Source organism: Micropterus salmoides, unplaced genomic scaffold (genome assembly GCF_014851395.1).
Source record: "Micropterus salmoides isolate LMB-PRFRI ecotype aquatic unplaced genomic scaffold, ASM1485139v1 Ms_hic_scaffold_20, whole genome shotgun sequence".
NCBI lineage: Eukaryota > Metazoa > Chordata > Actinopteri > Centrarchiformes > Centrarchidae > Micropterus > Micropterus salmoides.
Window position 1 is genome coordinate 31,965,433 of NW_024041151.1, and position 15,198 is coordinate 31,980,630.

General features: G+C 37.0%; 1 protein-coding gene across 2 annotated transcripts in view; it reads right to left on the reverse strand.

Moving 5' to 3' along the window:
- syk (spleen tyrosine kinase) overlaps positions 1 to 14,528 on the reverse strand; it is a 39,031-nt gene extending 24,503 nt beyond the window's left edge. Inside the window, exons 1-6 of one of the 2 annotated variants that reach the window (XM_038734199.1) lie at positions 14,327 to 14,528; positions 8,053 to 8,524; positions 7,220 to 7,380; positions 2,436 to 2,574; positions 1,778 to 1,859; positions 1,560 to 1,615 (exon numbers count right to left, since the gene is read on the reverse strand). In XM_038734199.1, the coding sequence (XP_038590127.1) occupies positions 1,560 to 1,615; positions 1,778 to 1,859; positions 2,436 to 2,574; positions 7,220 to 7,380; positions 8,053 to 8,454 (840 nt within the window). In that variant the 5' untranslated portion in view covers positions 8,455 to 8,524; positions 14,327 to 14,528. Of the gene's footprint in view, positions 1 to 1,559; positions 1,616 to 1,777; positions 1,860 to 2,435; positions 2,575 to 7,219; positions 7,381 to 8,052; positions 8,525 to 14,326 lie in introns of those variants that run through there. The other variant, XM_038734200.1, reaches the window with a different exon arrangement.
- Positions 14,529 to 15,198: the final 670 nt, after the last annotated feature.

The window sequence follows — 15,198 nt, forward strand, 5'->3', positions numbered from 1 at the left end:
GATATCCCTCTATCCCTCTTTCTGCCTCCATCCTAATTCAGTAGAGGTCAATGATCCTGTGATACTCAGTAAATAAAATCCACAGCAACATCTCTTTCCAAGAACAGTGTCCCGGCTAATCCACAGAACACACTTTCCACAGTTTTCATATAGGGACTACTTATTTGGTAGAAAGAAGTTCACTGAAAACTGTTGAAAGCCCATTCTGTATAGATTATCTGGCAAAATCAGAAAAAAGATATTGAAATACAGTATATTCTAGGGTAATTTTTCTTTGTTTTGAGCACCACAAAATGTACAGAGAGCAGGGAAAAAATAGAACTTTTAGCCAGCAATTTATTAAATTTGTTCTCTCAAATTACTTCCCTCATGCTCTTTAACTAATAATCCATGTGCTCAAACTAATAATTAGTAGGGATGAGTAATTTATGTGCATAAATTACTCATCTCTGCTCTTAAATTTAGAAATGATTTTTATGAATTACTGATTTGTATTCCTGTGTTATGTACTAAATGCTCTTAAATTATAATAAATTCATTAATAATTCAGTGAAAATGAACTAAATGGCATTAGACATATTTGATGTGTGACATTTTACCATATGTTTAAGGGAGGGGTTACATTTTCCTTTTTTAACTTTTGATTACAGCCCTCAACGTACACTGAAATTACTCTGGAACTACGGTCTAATGTGTTGTGCTAATGGGGGGGTACCAGTACAGTAAGCACCAAAACATATGTGTAGGTACTGCACAATTCGTAATCTTACAAAGAACTAATAGGTGCCTATTATATGATTATGGGGTATCTATGACCTACTGAGCACCACCATGAGTATTTCCATCTGGATGTTTGGGGGGAATGTAGAGTGACTGTATACTGTAGTTATTTAACTATTACCTGCTCTATTACTATTAGAGGGTACATAATGACCATAAAACTGAGCGAAAATCTGGACATGTCAGGGATAGAGATGGAGTGATTTCTTTTGCTATGCTTAATTAATCTTATGGGCATACATGCCTTGTAATAAAATAATAGCTACCCAGTTGGGTTTGTTTGTATGACACCAGCCGAGCTCTGTGGTGTTGGGATTTCGTTAATAATCTCAGAGACAAATTTCTAAAACAAATAACAAATAAACTGAAAACTGAAACTATCTGCATGAATAGATTCCAGAAGGAAGTGAGAAAATGTATTTTTTGTTTTGGTTGTGGTAATTTGGTTTACATATTAGCCATCCACATGCAAGATGAACAGACATATTTTAATCTAACTCTGAAATCCTTATTCATAATTTATTTTGACAAAACATAAAAGAATTTCATCCATCATTTAAACCCATTTCACAAAGTTGTCATTAACAAAATCTCTAATCTTGGTAGTTAAAGGCAGCATCCTCATTTCCTTTCACTAATCATACGGGACATGTAAGTGAGTGGGTTGCATCACTTCCTGTTTTTTGGACACTGGCTCAGGACCATGATAATATGCAAATGCATTAATGCCACTACACACTCACACACGCAAACACACTTAAGCACAGGCAAGAACTTACCAAAGCAGAACTTATTCCAGGATGGTCCCGTGGGAGCAGCGGTCGCCCTATCAGCCCTATGAACACAGCATATAACAAATGGTGATCAGGTTTGAATATATTCCTACACTTATATAAATTATTATATATTATATATATTTTAATTAATATGCAGTGGATTTCACTTGAATGACACTCTTACTGTAGACATGTTATAATAAGCTGTGTGTATTTGTTACCAATTTCTCCATCAGGTCTTGGACAGGGCTCTGTTAGCACTCGAAGCAGGCCGTCTGGTTTGTAGGAGTAGTGCTCTACCAGCTGTGGTAAAGAAAGAAGTTCATATATCAGACACTCATTACAATGGTCAGGAGGACATGAGGACATGCATTAATAACTACACAAGACTAGCGTCTTTTAAACATTCAGAAAACAAAACTTCATTTCATTATACCCCATAAGACAGAGTTGACATTGTTATTCTTAAAGACATCCTAGTAGTAGGGCTAAACATGAAAATATTTCCCCTGAGGGTGAGGCTAAAGTAAAGGTCCTCTGATCCTCTGGGGAGCATGCTAGGCTGCAGCTACAATTTTGTTTCTAGGAATGTGGAAAATAGTCCAACTCTTTCTGAGAGTGAGATGGATATTGATGTCATGTCTTTGTGCTAGGTCCTGACTTCAGTATTTCTACACATCTGGCAATGGAGCCTGAATGTGCTCAGCACGTTTTAACACAGTGTCCATAAGGGATATGTATGAAACTATAACAAAATCATAATATTACTTCTGAAAGAATAAAATGGGTGATTGAGGCATTGAGCAACACTTCAGACACCTGCTGGGAAACCCTAAACCTAATCCTGAGAATCATAAAAAAAAGAATAACCAGTTTAACCTGCCACAGGGTGTCAAACTTCTTGCCATCTGGGATAGAGAGTTTGCCAGCCCTGTCCCTGTCAATGCGATAATGCATGACTTGTCCTTCATGTAGTAAACACAGAGCATAGGAGCCATTCAGATCCCTCTGTCGGATCCTGCACACACAAGAAGAAGAAGAAATGGAACAAAGGTCACAAAGTAGAAGAAGGTGATGTCGGTAGAAGAGAAGACAACACCTGCATGTAGTTTGCTATTCCTATTGCTCAAATCCAAATTTTTACTGAACCATTGCATTTTAGCCCAAGGTTTCAACATTATTACCACATCATACTGTGTACATACTGTGTGGTAAGAGATGGTGATAAACACTGTTTAATTAGTCCAGGGCAACGAATGTCCAAAAATATATTGTGAACAAAATATTATAAAGAGAACACAGTCATTCATTACAACAATTGTCATCAGTACAAAAAATAAATCAAGAATAATGCATACAGGAAATACATCCTTACAAGGTAAGGTTACAAGAAAAGCTTGACCTGACTTGAAGAGTCTGAAGAATAGACACGCAGTAGTTGGAATATTTATATTTGCTCTTCTTCGTAACTTCACTACCTGTACCAGTGTATCAATGTATCAATGTTCATGGTTTATGGTTTAAAAACTTTGGTGAATGGATGCACCTTTATGTAACATTTTTGATATTTTAACCTTTAAAGGGACAGATTTCAACAACAACTCTTTCTCAAATTGTTATAAATTACTCTTATTTGCTAATAGCACATAGACACAACCAATTTAAAACTTTAAAAACAAATATATTTAAATCTTTACACCAAACCAAACCACTAATTGTTTAAGTAAAAATCTGCTTTTCTATTTCCAATGTTGTGTCACATAATGATAAAACCTTTCAAATTCAGTTTGTGTCATGTATTTTCTATGTTGATTTTTACTTATATTTTACTAGTATCAAATACAAACTTTCAACAGTATTACCAAAGCAAGCCTGATAAGCTGTGCACAGAGGAAAATTACATACATCATTTCATATATTTATTTTTATCTGAAATGTGAGATAATTAATTTTATTTGCATGTGTGTATTTGTGATAAATAGTACGTACAGTGCTGTACTGTTAACTAGTAATGTATTGAACTTGTCTAATGTCTAGTCCCAGTAGCACTCGGCAGCAGATGGTTCAAAACGTTTTTATTGGTTCCATCTCTGAAAACAGCCTTGGCTGTAAATGTAGAACATCAGACTTTGATGTTGACATCAATGTGACACAAAGCTCTCATTTCACTGGGGGTATTTCAAAAGCCAGAACCGATCATTCTGCTCTGTTTTGTGTTGGTCTAGACCTGCTCTTTTATGGAGATAACTGTTGTTGTGATTTGGCACTATATAAATAAAATTGAATTGAATTGTGTTGCCATACATGCATCACATTTAGATCATTAAATCCTTACACACAGGCTCAAGCTGAAAAAACACACTCTCTTCTTCAGTTTCAATTACCTGGTTTTCTTTTTGTCTCATGGGTTTTACTAATGCTTAATGCTTGCTCTTTTTGTATTCATTACTGTTATTTCTTTTATCTTTATTGTTTTAGTCTTTAAGTATCAAAAATGTGTATATGCCCATGTAAAACACCTTGTAGCCTAGTGAAGTATAGTATTTAACCCCACTTGTTACCTTACTTATATATCAGCTATACCTTGTTGGTTGATAAATGTGTGCAGCTATTTTCAAACATTAAGATCTGAGAAAGAACCAGCACTGACATTACAGTAATAAAGACAAGCTCAGTTACAGGAACTAAACAGGAACTGAAACAGATGGCCTGTGTGTCATTATTTACAACTGTGCTGGTCCCTTTTGTCATCTAAATTATATTATATATATAAGTGAAAAAACATTACAGAAAGAAACAATGTGTTGTTGTGTTGCTGGCCACTCTTGTAAGCCCGAGCCTTGGAAGTAAATGGGAACACAAAGTTTTGTCCTACACGTTTCATGAGAAAAGGGCCAGTCACATCTCACCCTGCTGTCATTCTTTCTCTTGTTTGGCTACTTCAGGAAGTCCCTTGCAAACTGCCAGAGCGGAAACCACAGTGTGTGTGTGTGTGTGTGTGTGTGTGCGTGTGTTCCTCTTCTTAGCCGAGACCACTGCCTCTCAACTGAAGTTTCAGCTGCTATAAATACTCTACACTTGCTTCATTCAAACGTAACAAAGCAAAAGACACATTTTAAACATCTGAAGTATTGAAATAGAAATATATATAGACATATTGTACTGCTGTAGTTGTTCATTTAGGATGACAGCTTATGTAGCATTTCCATTCATTCACATTTCACACCATGACAAAGCAGAGCTATATGACAGCCATGAGGAAAGGAGCATTGCAACTGTAAGCGTTCTGTGTCCATTGTCTTAACTTTAGAGTCACTTTAGTAAATCACTATCACTATATCAGCTTCAAAACTAAAAAAATATGTTTGTGGCAAAAACAAAACAGTACATTAACAGTACAGTAACATTTTTTTAGTAAACTTTAAAACAATATATCTTAACAGACATTTTGTCACAGTTCTTTCATGCTTTTGTTAAAAGCTAAACTGTCCAGATAGACAATATCTGGGAGGGAACTATTAGAGCTAGACCTGCAAACTAACTGAGTTTCTGGATCTGGATTTGGGCTGTGCTCAGGAGGTGATACAACATGCATACATCAAGGTACTAAAAGAAAAAATAATATCAGTGTTACTTCTTCCATTGTTGTCTGTCTACCGCCACTATGCACAACCACTAACTACAATTGCCTACCAAACAGCACATAAAAAGGATGCAGTCAGTCCCACAGTTAAAAAAAAATCTTGATGTTGTAAAATATAGTGGAATAGCTGGAAGAACCTTGGCTCTTAAAAGCCCCAGGTTTACTTCCTGCAGTGGAAAAGAGCTTTGTGATATACCAGGCAGTTTAACGCATATATTACTAATCTTTAACAAAATTAAGCAGCTTTTTGAATGTCTTTGGTAATGTATTTGTAATGTATTTGCTTTTTGGACATAAACAGGATCTAAACAAAGAGCTCCAAAGACATGCAAGACATAACTGCTTTGCCTTGGTCAGCAATTATAAATCCTTTTCAGCAGTCCTCTAATTTAATTTCAATTTCCATCCCTCCTGTCATATTTTGCAGTCCCAAGTAAATCATTCAATTGAAATGAAAGCTCATTATTCATAGAAATGAAAGCAAACTCCTGCCTTACATTGGGATTGAATGCGATTTCTTCCAGACAACAGATTTTTTTTCCAAGGAAAAGAAAAGCAGAAAAGATAAAAACCAGGCTGGAGAATGATGTCTATTGACCAACAGACCTGCCATGTTTAGCAGCACCTTTGGTGTCCCGTTCAGGAATTACTTATGTTATAATTATTAATTATGTTATTAGTATTAATTATGTTTCTATGTATTGTCCCCCAGCAGTGAGATGAAATATCCAACCTTGTCTGTTTTGTTTAATTTTGCCCTAACCAATCAGTAATGGGTGAAATATCCATCCTACCAATGTCTTTTTAAGTTGCCATAGCGGCTACGGTAGCAGTTGCTAGGGGCAGTTAATGAGCGTTTTTCTCAACAATAAAGTAAATAGGTTAATTTAAGACTTTTAATAATTTCTGTAACAACCTGTACAGCTGCATAAATCTCCTTCACACTTTGAATAACAGGTTTCCCAACTACAGATACATAGGTCTTGTCTAGTAGAAATGGCCAGTGACTCATTTTATCCAGCAACATTTCAGGAATGAAGCACAAAATAAGACTTCCTCTAATCTGAAAAGAGCAACTATAGTGTTTTCAATTAGAAGCCATATCATGTTTTCATTTTTGTAAAACGGATTCCTGAGATGGTTTTAATGATATATTTGATGTCATTACAAGTATAAAATGAGGTAACCCAATCCTTTGAGGTGTTTTCTCCCAAGTAAATGTAAATGCTCCATACTTGTATAGCGCCTTTCTAGTCTTTTCGACCACTCAAAGCGCTTTTACACTACATCTGCATTCACCAGTCACAAACATTCATACACTGAGCCTAAGTGCTCAAACGGTCACGGTCAAGGACACTTCGACACGCAACCAGGGGCAGCGCCGACCTTCCGATTAACGGCCAACCCGCTCTACCACCTGAGCCACAGCCGTCCCTTTATTCATTTAGCGGACGCTTTTATCCAAAGCGACTTACAATTGCTATACATGTCAGAGATTGCACGCCTCTGGAGCAACTAGGGGTTAAGTGTTTTTGTCAGGGACACAATTTCTCACAGTGGGAATCGAACTCAGGTCTCCCACACCAAAGGCAAGCATCTTATCTATGCACCATCACCACCCTCAAGACAGGACAGTTTTTTTTAGGGTCTACATAATTCAGATAGGGTAAAATGTTTGAAATGGTTTGCTGAGGTTTGGATTTGCAAAAATAGTTGTGGGACTTGGGAGAAAAACCTGCCTGAAATGATTACTTCAAGAGTAAGAAAGTTTCCTAGAAATGAACATTTGCAATGAAGTAGGTTTTTTTCAGGCTGGGGTTTGATTTTGTGTGACGGTGGATCTGAATTAGATTATTTAATGTGGAGAATGGAATGTTTGTGAGTATATTCTTAATATTCTGGATATTGTGAGCTTTGGATAATAATTGGTGAGATTTGGATGCATTTGTTTTACATACATTTTACGCCATTTACCAAAGAACTGCCTAAACCTGTACAAAGACACTTGTGAGATACTTACAGGAATTTTCCATTTGTACGGGAGCCATTTTGAAGCCTGGGCTCAGAGTCTTCTCGTGTTATTGCTCCATGGAACCAGGGCATTTTTTCATGTGCAGTGGTGGCAATGAGCTTCTCCAGCTGAGGCCTCTGGCTGATGATGGCCTGCTCCAGAGCTGCACCCTGCACACACACAAACTATGAGCCCATGCATATAATAAGAAGAATATGCATGACAAGCCTGGTAAGCCACTTGCTTGTATCTATGGTTTTATATCTGCATGATGGCTACCCTGCGTATCCTGCGTTTCTTTGGAGCATTGGTTGTGGTATTGATCATCATGGAATTGAACACTTGAAATAGCAGTAAAGTAACAACAAAGTAAATCATTCACCGGTCATTTCAAATTAACAAATTAAAAATAATTCAAATGGGCTAAGAAACACAACAGTAAAATTATTACACAAAGTGTAGGTTAGACTGACTTCCTGTTAAACGTTGACCTACCGTACTTGAAGTTATGAATCATGTGCCATGAGGGATTGTTAGCGACATTTCAGGTATGATTGCTTTCAATTTTACCTCCAAGTAAAGGATAGATAAGGTTAGATAACCAGCTTCTTCCGCAAACTACGTGATTGTCTGACTGGTTGTGCTTCTTGACTAATTTTTAGCATTTCAAAATTTCAGTAAATACTTTGGTGAGTACAATGTAATCATAACAGATGTAATAAAACATATTTTTTATATTTTTTAATAAGTAGTCTGACTGTCTTTTGAGCTCTTGATCTACTTCACATTTTAGATATTCCAAATGACCTTTCATCTGCTTACAGGACAGAGTTGAAACTAACCTGAAGGTTCCAGGTCTGCTTGACATACTCCCTTATCAGTTTTTCCTTCAGGTCTTCAAATGGCCCAACCTTTGGCTGCATGTTCTTGGGCCTGTTGCAGGGCTTCTTTAGCAGACACACAAGCCCATCCATCTCCTGGGAGTGGTAGTCAATCACATCCACAGGGGTCCTGTGGCTTTTACCACCAGCAATAGCATATGTTTCATTGGGTTCTCTTTCAATGGTGTAGTGGTAGCAGCGGCGTGAATGCAACACAGACAGTGCAAAGCCTCCAAGATAGTTTCGGCTTTGCCGTAGCAGGTATAAGCCGTTGCTCATGCCTGTCTGCCGCAAGTAGTCTTCCGCCTCCTCCCTGGTGATATTGCCATAGAAGAATGGCAATGTATTTACCATGTCAGCCATGTTGGCTTCTGGATTTTGGCTCCCTTAAGGAAGTCCTCTCACAAAATTCATCCACCAGGATACAGTTATCCTAAAATACAAACGTACAACCATTTACACAGTGAGCAGAGAACACTACTTCTGTATATGTGATATTTAGCTTGGATTCTCCTCAGTGTACAACAAAAATGGAGCTTAAGTTCAGAAAGACCAAATGATCGTCACTGATCATTGTGAGAAGAACCACACACATTGACAGTCTTGCACCATTAAACTGTTTGCTACATCTGTCAAAATGTGCGCTTTTATGTTAAGTTTGGCCATGGTGTTTCTTGTACCATGGTATAACCCCCAGCCCCAAAATTTGCAAAAACTTGACAGGGATTGGTGTTCCAGCAATCTGGAAGAATCTCGTTTAACCTGGCAAGATAGTCTTATAGGAAGGTCCTTCATAATGTATTAAGGAAGGCTGACAAAGAGTCCTATTCCTATTACCCTTAGTGGTAACGACTTAATGAAATTCTAATTTTTATAGACAAAATCCATCATCTCCTGTCCTCAACAGGTACCAGTTTATCTTCAAAGTTAAGAACCTTAGAAAACCAGATGTAAGTTAAGCAGTCTAAACTGGTAAACTAAACTAATCTGGTTTGCTTCCCTCAATCTTTACCAACTAATTTCAATAATTTCTTCATCTAAACCATCAACCTGCCTCTTAGACCCCATCCCGACTAGGCTGCTTAAAGAAGTTTTACCCTTAGTCAGCACTTCTATACTAGATATGATCAATCTATCTTTATCAACAGGCTATGTACCACAGTACTTTAAAGTAGCTGTAATTAAACCTCTTCTGAAAAAGCCCAAACTTGATCCGGATGTTTTAGCCAACTATAGACCTATATCTAACCTTCCATTTCTCTCTAAGGTTCTGGAGAAAGCAGTTGCTAAACAGCTGTGTGACTTTCTACAGAGCAATAGTTTATTTGAGGATTTTCAGTCAGGATTTAGAGCTCATCATAGCACAGAGACAGCACTGGTGAAAATTACTAATGACCTCCTTATTGCATCAGAAAAAGGACTTGTCTCTGTACTGGTTTTATTAGATGTTAACGCTGCATTCATCACCACTGACCATCACATTCTATTACAGAGACTGGAGTATATAATTAGCATTAAATGAACTGTTCTAAGCTGGTTTAAGTCCTATTTATCAGATTGATCTCAATTTGTACATGTTAACGGTGAATCCTCTATGCACACCATACATATCAGTTCCACAAGGTTTTGTGCTTGGACCAATCCAATTCACATTATGCACACTCAGAACTAGAACAACATGTTTAATAATAATAATAATTATTACTATGATGTAATAATTAATAATATAATTTTTTATGGGTGGGAGATGTCCTGATCATCTCAAGGTCCCTGCACTTCCTTTCTTTCAGGTTTCTGGGATCCACAATCAGAGGATAGACTTTCAGTGCCAGCTGAGGAAGTTCAACCTGCCTCAGAAGCTTCTGATCCAGTTATACTCTGTCCAGTTATAACCCAGTCTGTCTTTTGCAAACTCATCACTGTCTGGTTGAGATCAGCCACCAAATAAGATGGAAACAGACTACAACAGACAGTACAGACCGTCAGGACTGCAGAAAAAATCATTGGTTCCAACCTGCTCTCCATTCAGGAAATGAGCAGGAAACATCACACCATGAACACAACCTGTTCCAACTTTTTCCCTCTGGCGCTACACTGTATACCAAAAACAACCAGACACAGGAACTGTTTCTTCCCACAGGCCATCACTCTGCTGAAAACTTAAATCAGTCAAAGAGTGTCAACACTAAAACCTGTAAGAGTAAAACATACACTTCCATTATAGATTATATTATTAGTTTAAAATTCACAATTTTGGGGTGCCCTGTACCATGTACCAAGGCTGAGTCCTTCACAGAGCCTGTCAATTACCTATGTACACACTCAAACAGAGACTGACAAACCGAAACTGTCATACAATCTGGCCTGCAGATCTAGAGCAATTTGGGGTCCAACATTACACAGCTTAGTAGTTACACTACCTGACAACTACAAATATGTTGGATTATTGAGAGCAAACTGTGTTATGTTAATAACTTGATGTATAAAGGGTCTTTATTACTCAAAAAATTAACTCTTTATGACTCTGTTTTCTTCCAGTTTAGCTCTGGATGATTACATGTAATTAGGGCCCGAGCATGAACCGTGCAAGGTCCCTAATGAAACTGAACTGAAATTTTGGGGGCCTAAACATATTCAAAAATGCACCAAACTTTGCACATAATTCAGACACAGCGAAAAATTTCGTATTTTATGGGTTTCGCACATGGGCGTGGCAAAATGGCTTGCTAGCGCCCCCTACAGAGCAGCCCCCAGACAAAGTTTTACCTACATGTACACAATTTCTGTAACACATGTATCATTTCCAGACGCATAAAAAAGCCTCTTGGAGCGATGTCCGACATCCAACAGGAAGTCGGAAATTTGGATTTAATGGTCATTTTTGCCGATTTACACACTTGTACACACTGTACTAGTCTGATCAACTTCAGATTTCCGCTGTGCAGTCTAAACCCATTGATGATTAAAAGTTGGACAAACTGTGAGTTTTCATACACGAGCATGCCCCTGGCGTGGCCTCGAAAATCAACTAAACAGGAAGTTGTTACTTCACTATATGCTCACATCTGCACCAAATTTGATATGGATAAGAGTCACGCCCTTAACACATCCATCTGCTATCATAAACTCAACGTCATAGGGCCACCTGCTGGCAACAGGAAATGTCACGTTTTATGCTATGATGGACTACTCTTAGCTGGTTGGCCATATCAACTTCAAAAGTGTCCCAGAATGCCCTTAACACGATGCAGAAGCCATGTTGTAAAACAAGTGAATTTGCAGTTAACGGTCCCACACTACGCCATGACACAGGAAGTTGTTGTAACCTGACTGTGCAAGCTCAGATCTGTACGAAATTTTACACGTTTGATAAGAGTACTGCTCTGAACACATGTACATGACGATATTCACCCATAGACATAGTGCCACCTGCTGGCAACAGGAAGTGACATTCAACAAAGCAGTCCCTACGGCACTTTTTACCTACATGTATGAAATTTATATGATTTTTTTTTTTTTTAAATCACACTCCATACCTTAACAAACTCCTCCAAGAGAATTAGTCCGACCGACTTCAGATTTTCCCTGTCTACTCTAAAGCCATTGACAATTAAAAGTGGTACAAACATTGGTGAGTTTTCGTGAAACACCGTGCCTGTGGCGTGGCGTCCAAAAACGATGATTTGCCATGAAAGAGGAAGTTCTTTTAACTTCAGTTTACTTGCTGACATCTGCACCAAACTTTACGTGCTTGATAACAGTCCCGCCCCGAACATATCTTCATGTCGTAGTGCAAAGTGCTATGTAGCACCACATTGGGGACACAGGAAGTGATCATTGTTTGTGCAGTGTCCGAAGCCCTTGGCAAAGATTCACAGCCACACTGGCAGAGCTCCAGAATCTGCAACGCGGTGGCCTCACACCTCGATGTGCTACATGTGCGAGGGACCGCCCAACGCTGCTTGCAGCTTTAACTGTGTATGATTTGCATTTTGCTGTAGTTTCTGACTGAATATAAGTACGTGTACATCTCTATGTACGCCATAAGAGAAGTTGCTGTCAGTAGCATAATGACCTGCTTCCAGAGACAAACTGTATTCCAGTATTGTTAGAAACGATACAGGGGACATTTTGAACATCACTCTGAAGATCTATAACAGAACAAAATAAGTAATGAAATGGTCAGTTTCTCCAAAATGTTCATTAAGTTTTATTCACTTTATTTTAAAGTAGAGCAATGACAGATTCATACCTTACTTGGCAAGAGCAGCACAACATATTCACTCTGCCACATAGTCAGACATAGTCAGATTACACTCAGGGTTTTGATGCCCTCATACTCAGATTTTTTATGTTATGTTTGATGTTTTGAAAGTTTTTATTCTCTGGTCTTAGATAAATACTAATATACTTCAATTTATGGTCCTTAAAATGTAGGCCTCAATGATGATAAGTTAATTTTGCTGAGCAGCAACAAACAGCACACAGATTACTAATATTGTTGTTAATAATATCTCAATGTCAAAATAAAAACACAAACAATTGCATTCATAAAATATAACACATATCTGAATCCAGGATTAGTACTTTATTTAAGAAATATGAGCGTCACACACACACAAATTTACATCTCTGCCTTTTTTCTTTTCTTCTCAAAGTAGCATCTCTCCATAATTATAACGACTCTAAAGTGGCTGGATACATTGGTTATGGTAAGGCAGACATATTTAATAATAAATATGGCCGTGTGTCAAGTCCTGAGTTCATCAGTACAAGAGTAGCTGTCTCTGCCGATATGAAAAACCAGATAAAGAAGTACCCTTCCTGCAATTTGTGGTGAAATAATAATTAAAGAATGTTTTTTCTACTTGGCTTGCCAACTGCTTCCTGTGATCATCTTTCCAGTAGCTCAAAACACACATGAAAATATGATCATGCTAGAAGAGTTACAAAACAATATAAGTCATGCCTATACAAATCTTTTCATGTCCACTATAAAGACCAGTGTTGGTATAAGAACCAGCACAAGTCCTGAATTTTAAATCTTACTGAAGTGACGTACAGAGGTATGATCAAAATGCACTTAAAAATTTAGGTAAAAATACCTCTTCTACAGAGAAATGACCATTGTGTGGATATATTATTATATTTAAAATATATTTAAAATACTGTAGCTGTTCAATATGAAGGTAGTTTTACCACCTTATTTCCAGTTAGGTATATTATATACTATATATATATACAGTTAGGTGGTTTAATACAATGGTTCCCAAACTCGGGTTTGGCCCCCTCTAAAGGGTCACAACAGAAATCTGGGGAGTCATGAGATGATTAATGTGGTTGGAAAGACGCAAGATAAAGTTGTGCTACACACATCAATAAGCAATTTTTTGTTTGAGAAAATGTATGCTTTTATCCTATTCCGTCTCAAACTGTTATTGAAATGAATTTAGTGGGAAATGTCTAACCATTCATAGACATCCCAAATAGGACAAGGGTAGAGTAGACACTGGGGTTGCAACTCTGTTTGAATCTTTAATAATGCATTGTATTTTATAAACTTCTCATGTTTTTTTATATTTATTTTTAATGTACAAAGTGACTACAGCTGTCAAAAAAAATTGTAAAAAACATTTCCCTCTGCAATGTAGTGAAGAATATGTTTTTAGCAGCAGAAAATACTAAATACTAAAGTTCCTAAAATTGAACTAAATACAGTTCTTTGTTAAATGTCCATTATTTTACACCACTAACAAAAACCTGGACAAACTCTATCATGAACATAAAAGAGTCGTAGTCAACTGAGTCCGCACCCAACATGTAAGAAATCCTTTACTGAGTCCTAACATATTAATTTAAGAAAACTCTATCAGTGGGCTATGTTAATAAAAGTGTGTTAATCAGCAACAATGTCTGCTTAACCACAACCAAGGCAATGAATTTGTCTCAGAAACACATGAAATTATTCTGTGCTGTTGTCTGTTTTATTCACTTGAAGATAATTATTAATTTCCTTAAACAATGGCAACTGCACTGGTGAAAAGTGGCCTGATCTCACCTATAAGTCAGCAAAGTGAGAGGTGAAATAACATGGTGAGATATAACACCCTGTAAGAAACTATAATTCTTGGGTTACACAAAAAAGTTGAACATTTTGGAACAAGAAGTTTTGGTGATAAAATCCAAAAAGTGTATATTAACCAGGCAAAAAAGAAAACACTAACACTGCACTTACTGAATACAATGTGATGAAGTTGTTTCCGAATGTTGACCCTCCTCTAGTTTGGTTCCTTCAATCCATCAGCAGTCCGAACAACATGTTAATAGGTCATCTTAAATTCAGCCAGCTCCTGACTCCTCAAAACCACATGAACATGTCACTCAGTTGATCTGGCGTGTTTTCCCAGCTAGAGCAAATTAACAGTCAGTGTACTGACATACACTGAGGTGGTAGAGCACTGAAACTTCCTCATTTGAACGACTTCCTTAAAATTTAATTTTTTTACTTCCCTTTTTTTATCTGAACACTGACCACCACATCTGCAGCAAGCAGGACATTATATGACAAATGCATTGACACAAGTGGCATTGCTAATGACTGCAGAGTTCAGAATGATATATTATATACATTGTTTAATTTACTATTAAATTAAATTGTGATTTAATTTATCATGATTTTTCATTTATATGTTGTTGCTTGTATAGGTGGTTGGGTACTTTAATCTGCACATCATATGTCATGCATCATATAAGTTTTCATATGTTTAACATAAAAATGTGAATCTGAAAAGTAACTAACAACTATACAGTAGCGGTCAGATGAATGGAGTGGAAGTAAAAATACAATATTTACCTCTAAAATAAAGTGGAGTAGATGTATTAAATAACTTAAGTTAACTTAAGAAAGAATTTTAAATTCAAGTAAATGTACTTATTTCCACCCATAGTTTCCTGACTGAGACACTGTTTGAGCAGTGACAGTGAAATGATGCAATCAATGATGAAACTGTGTGTTTTGGGCTGCTTCAGGCTCACACAAAAAATCTCAACTTGTTTTGACTTAATTTGTCTTTAAATGATGTATAAATTATTTAATTTGATGAATTT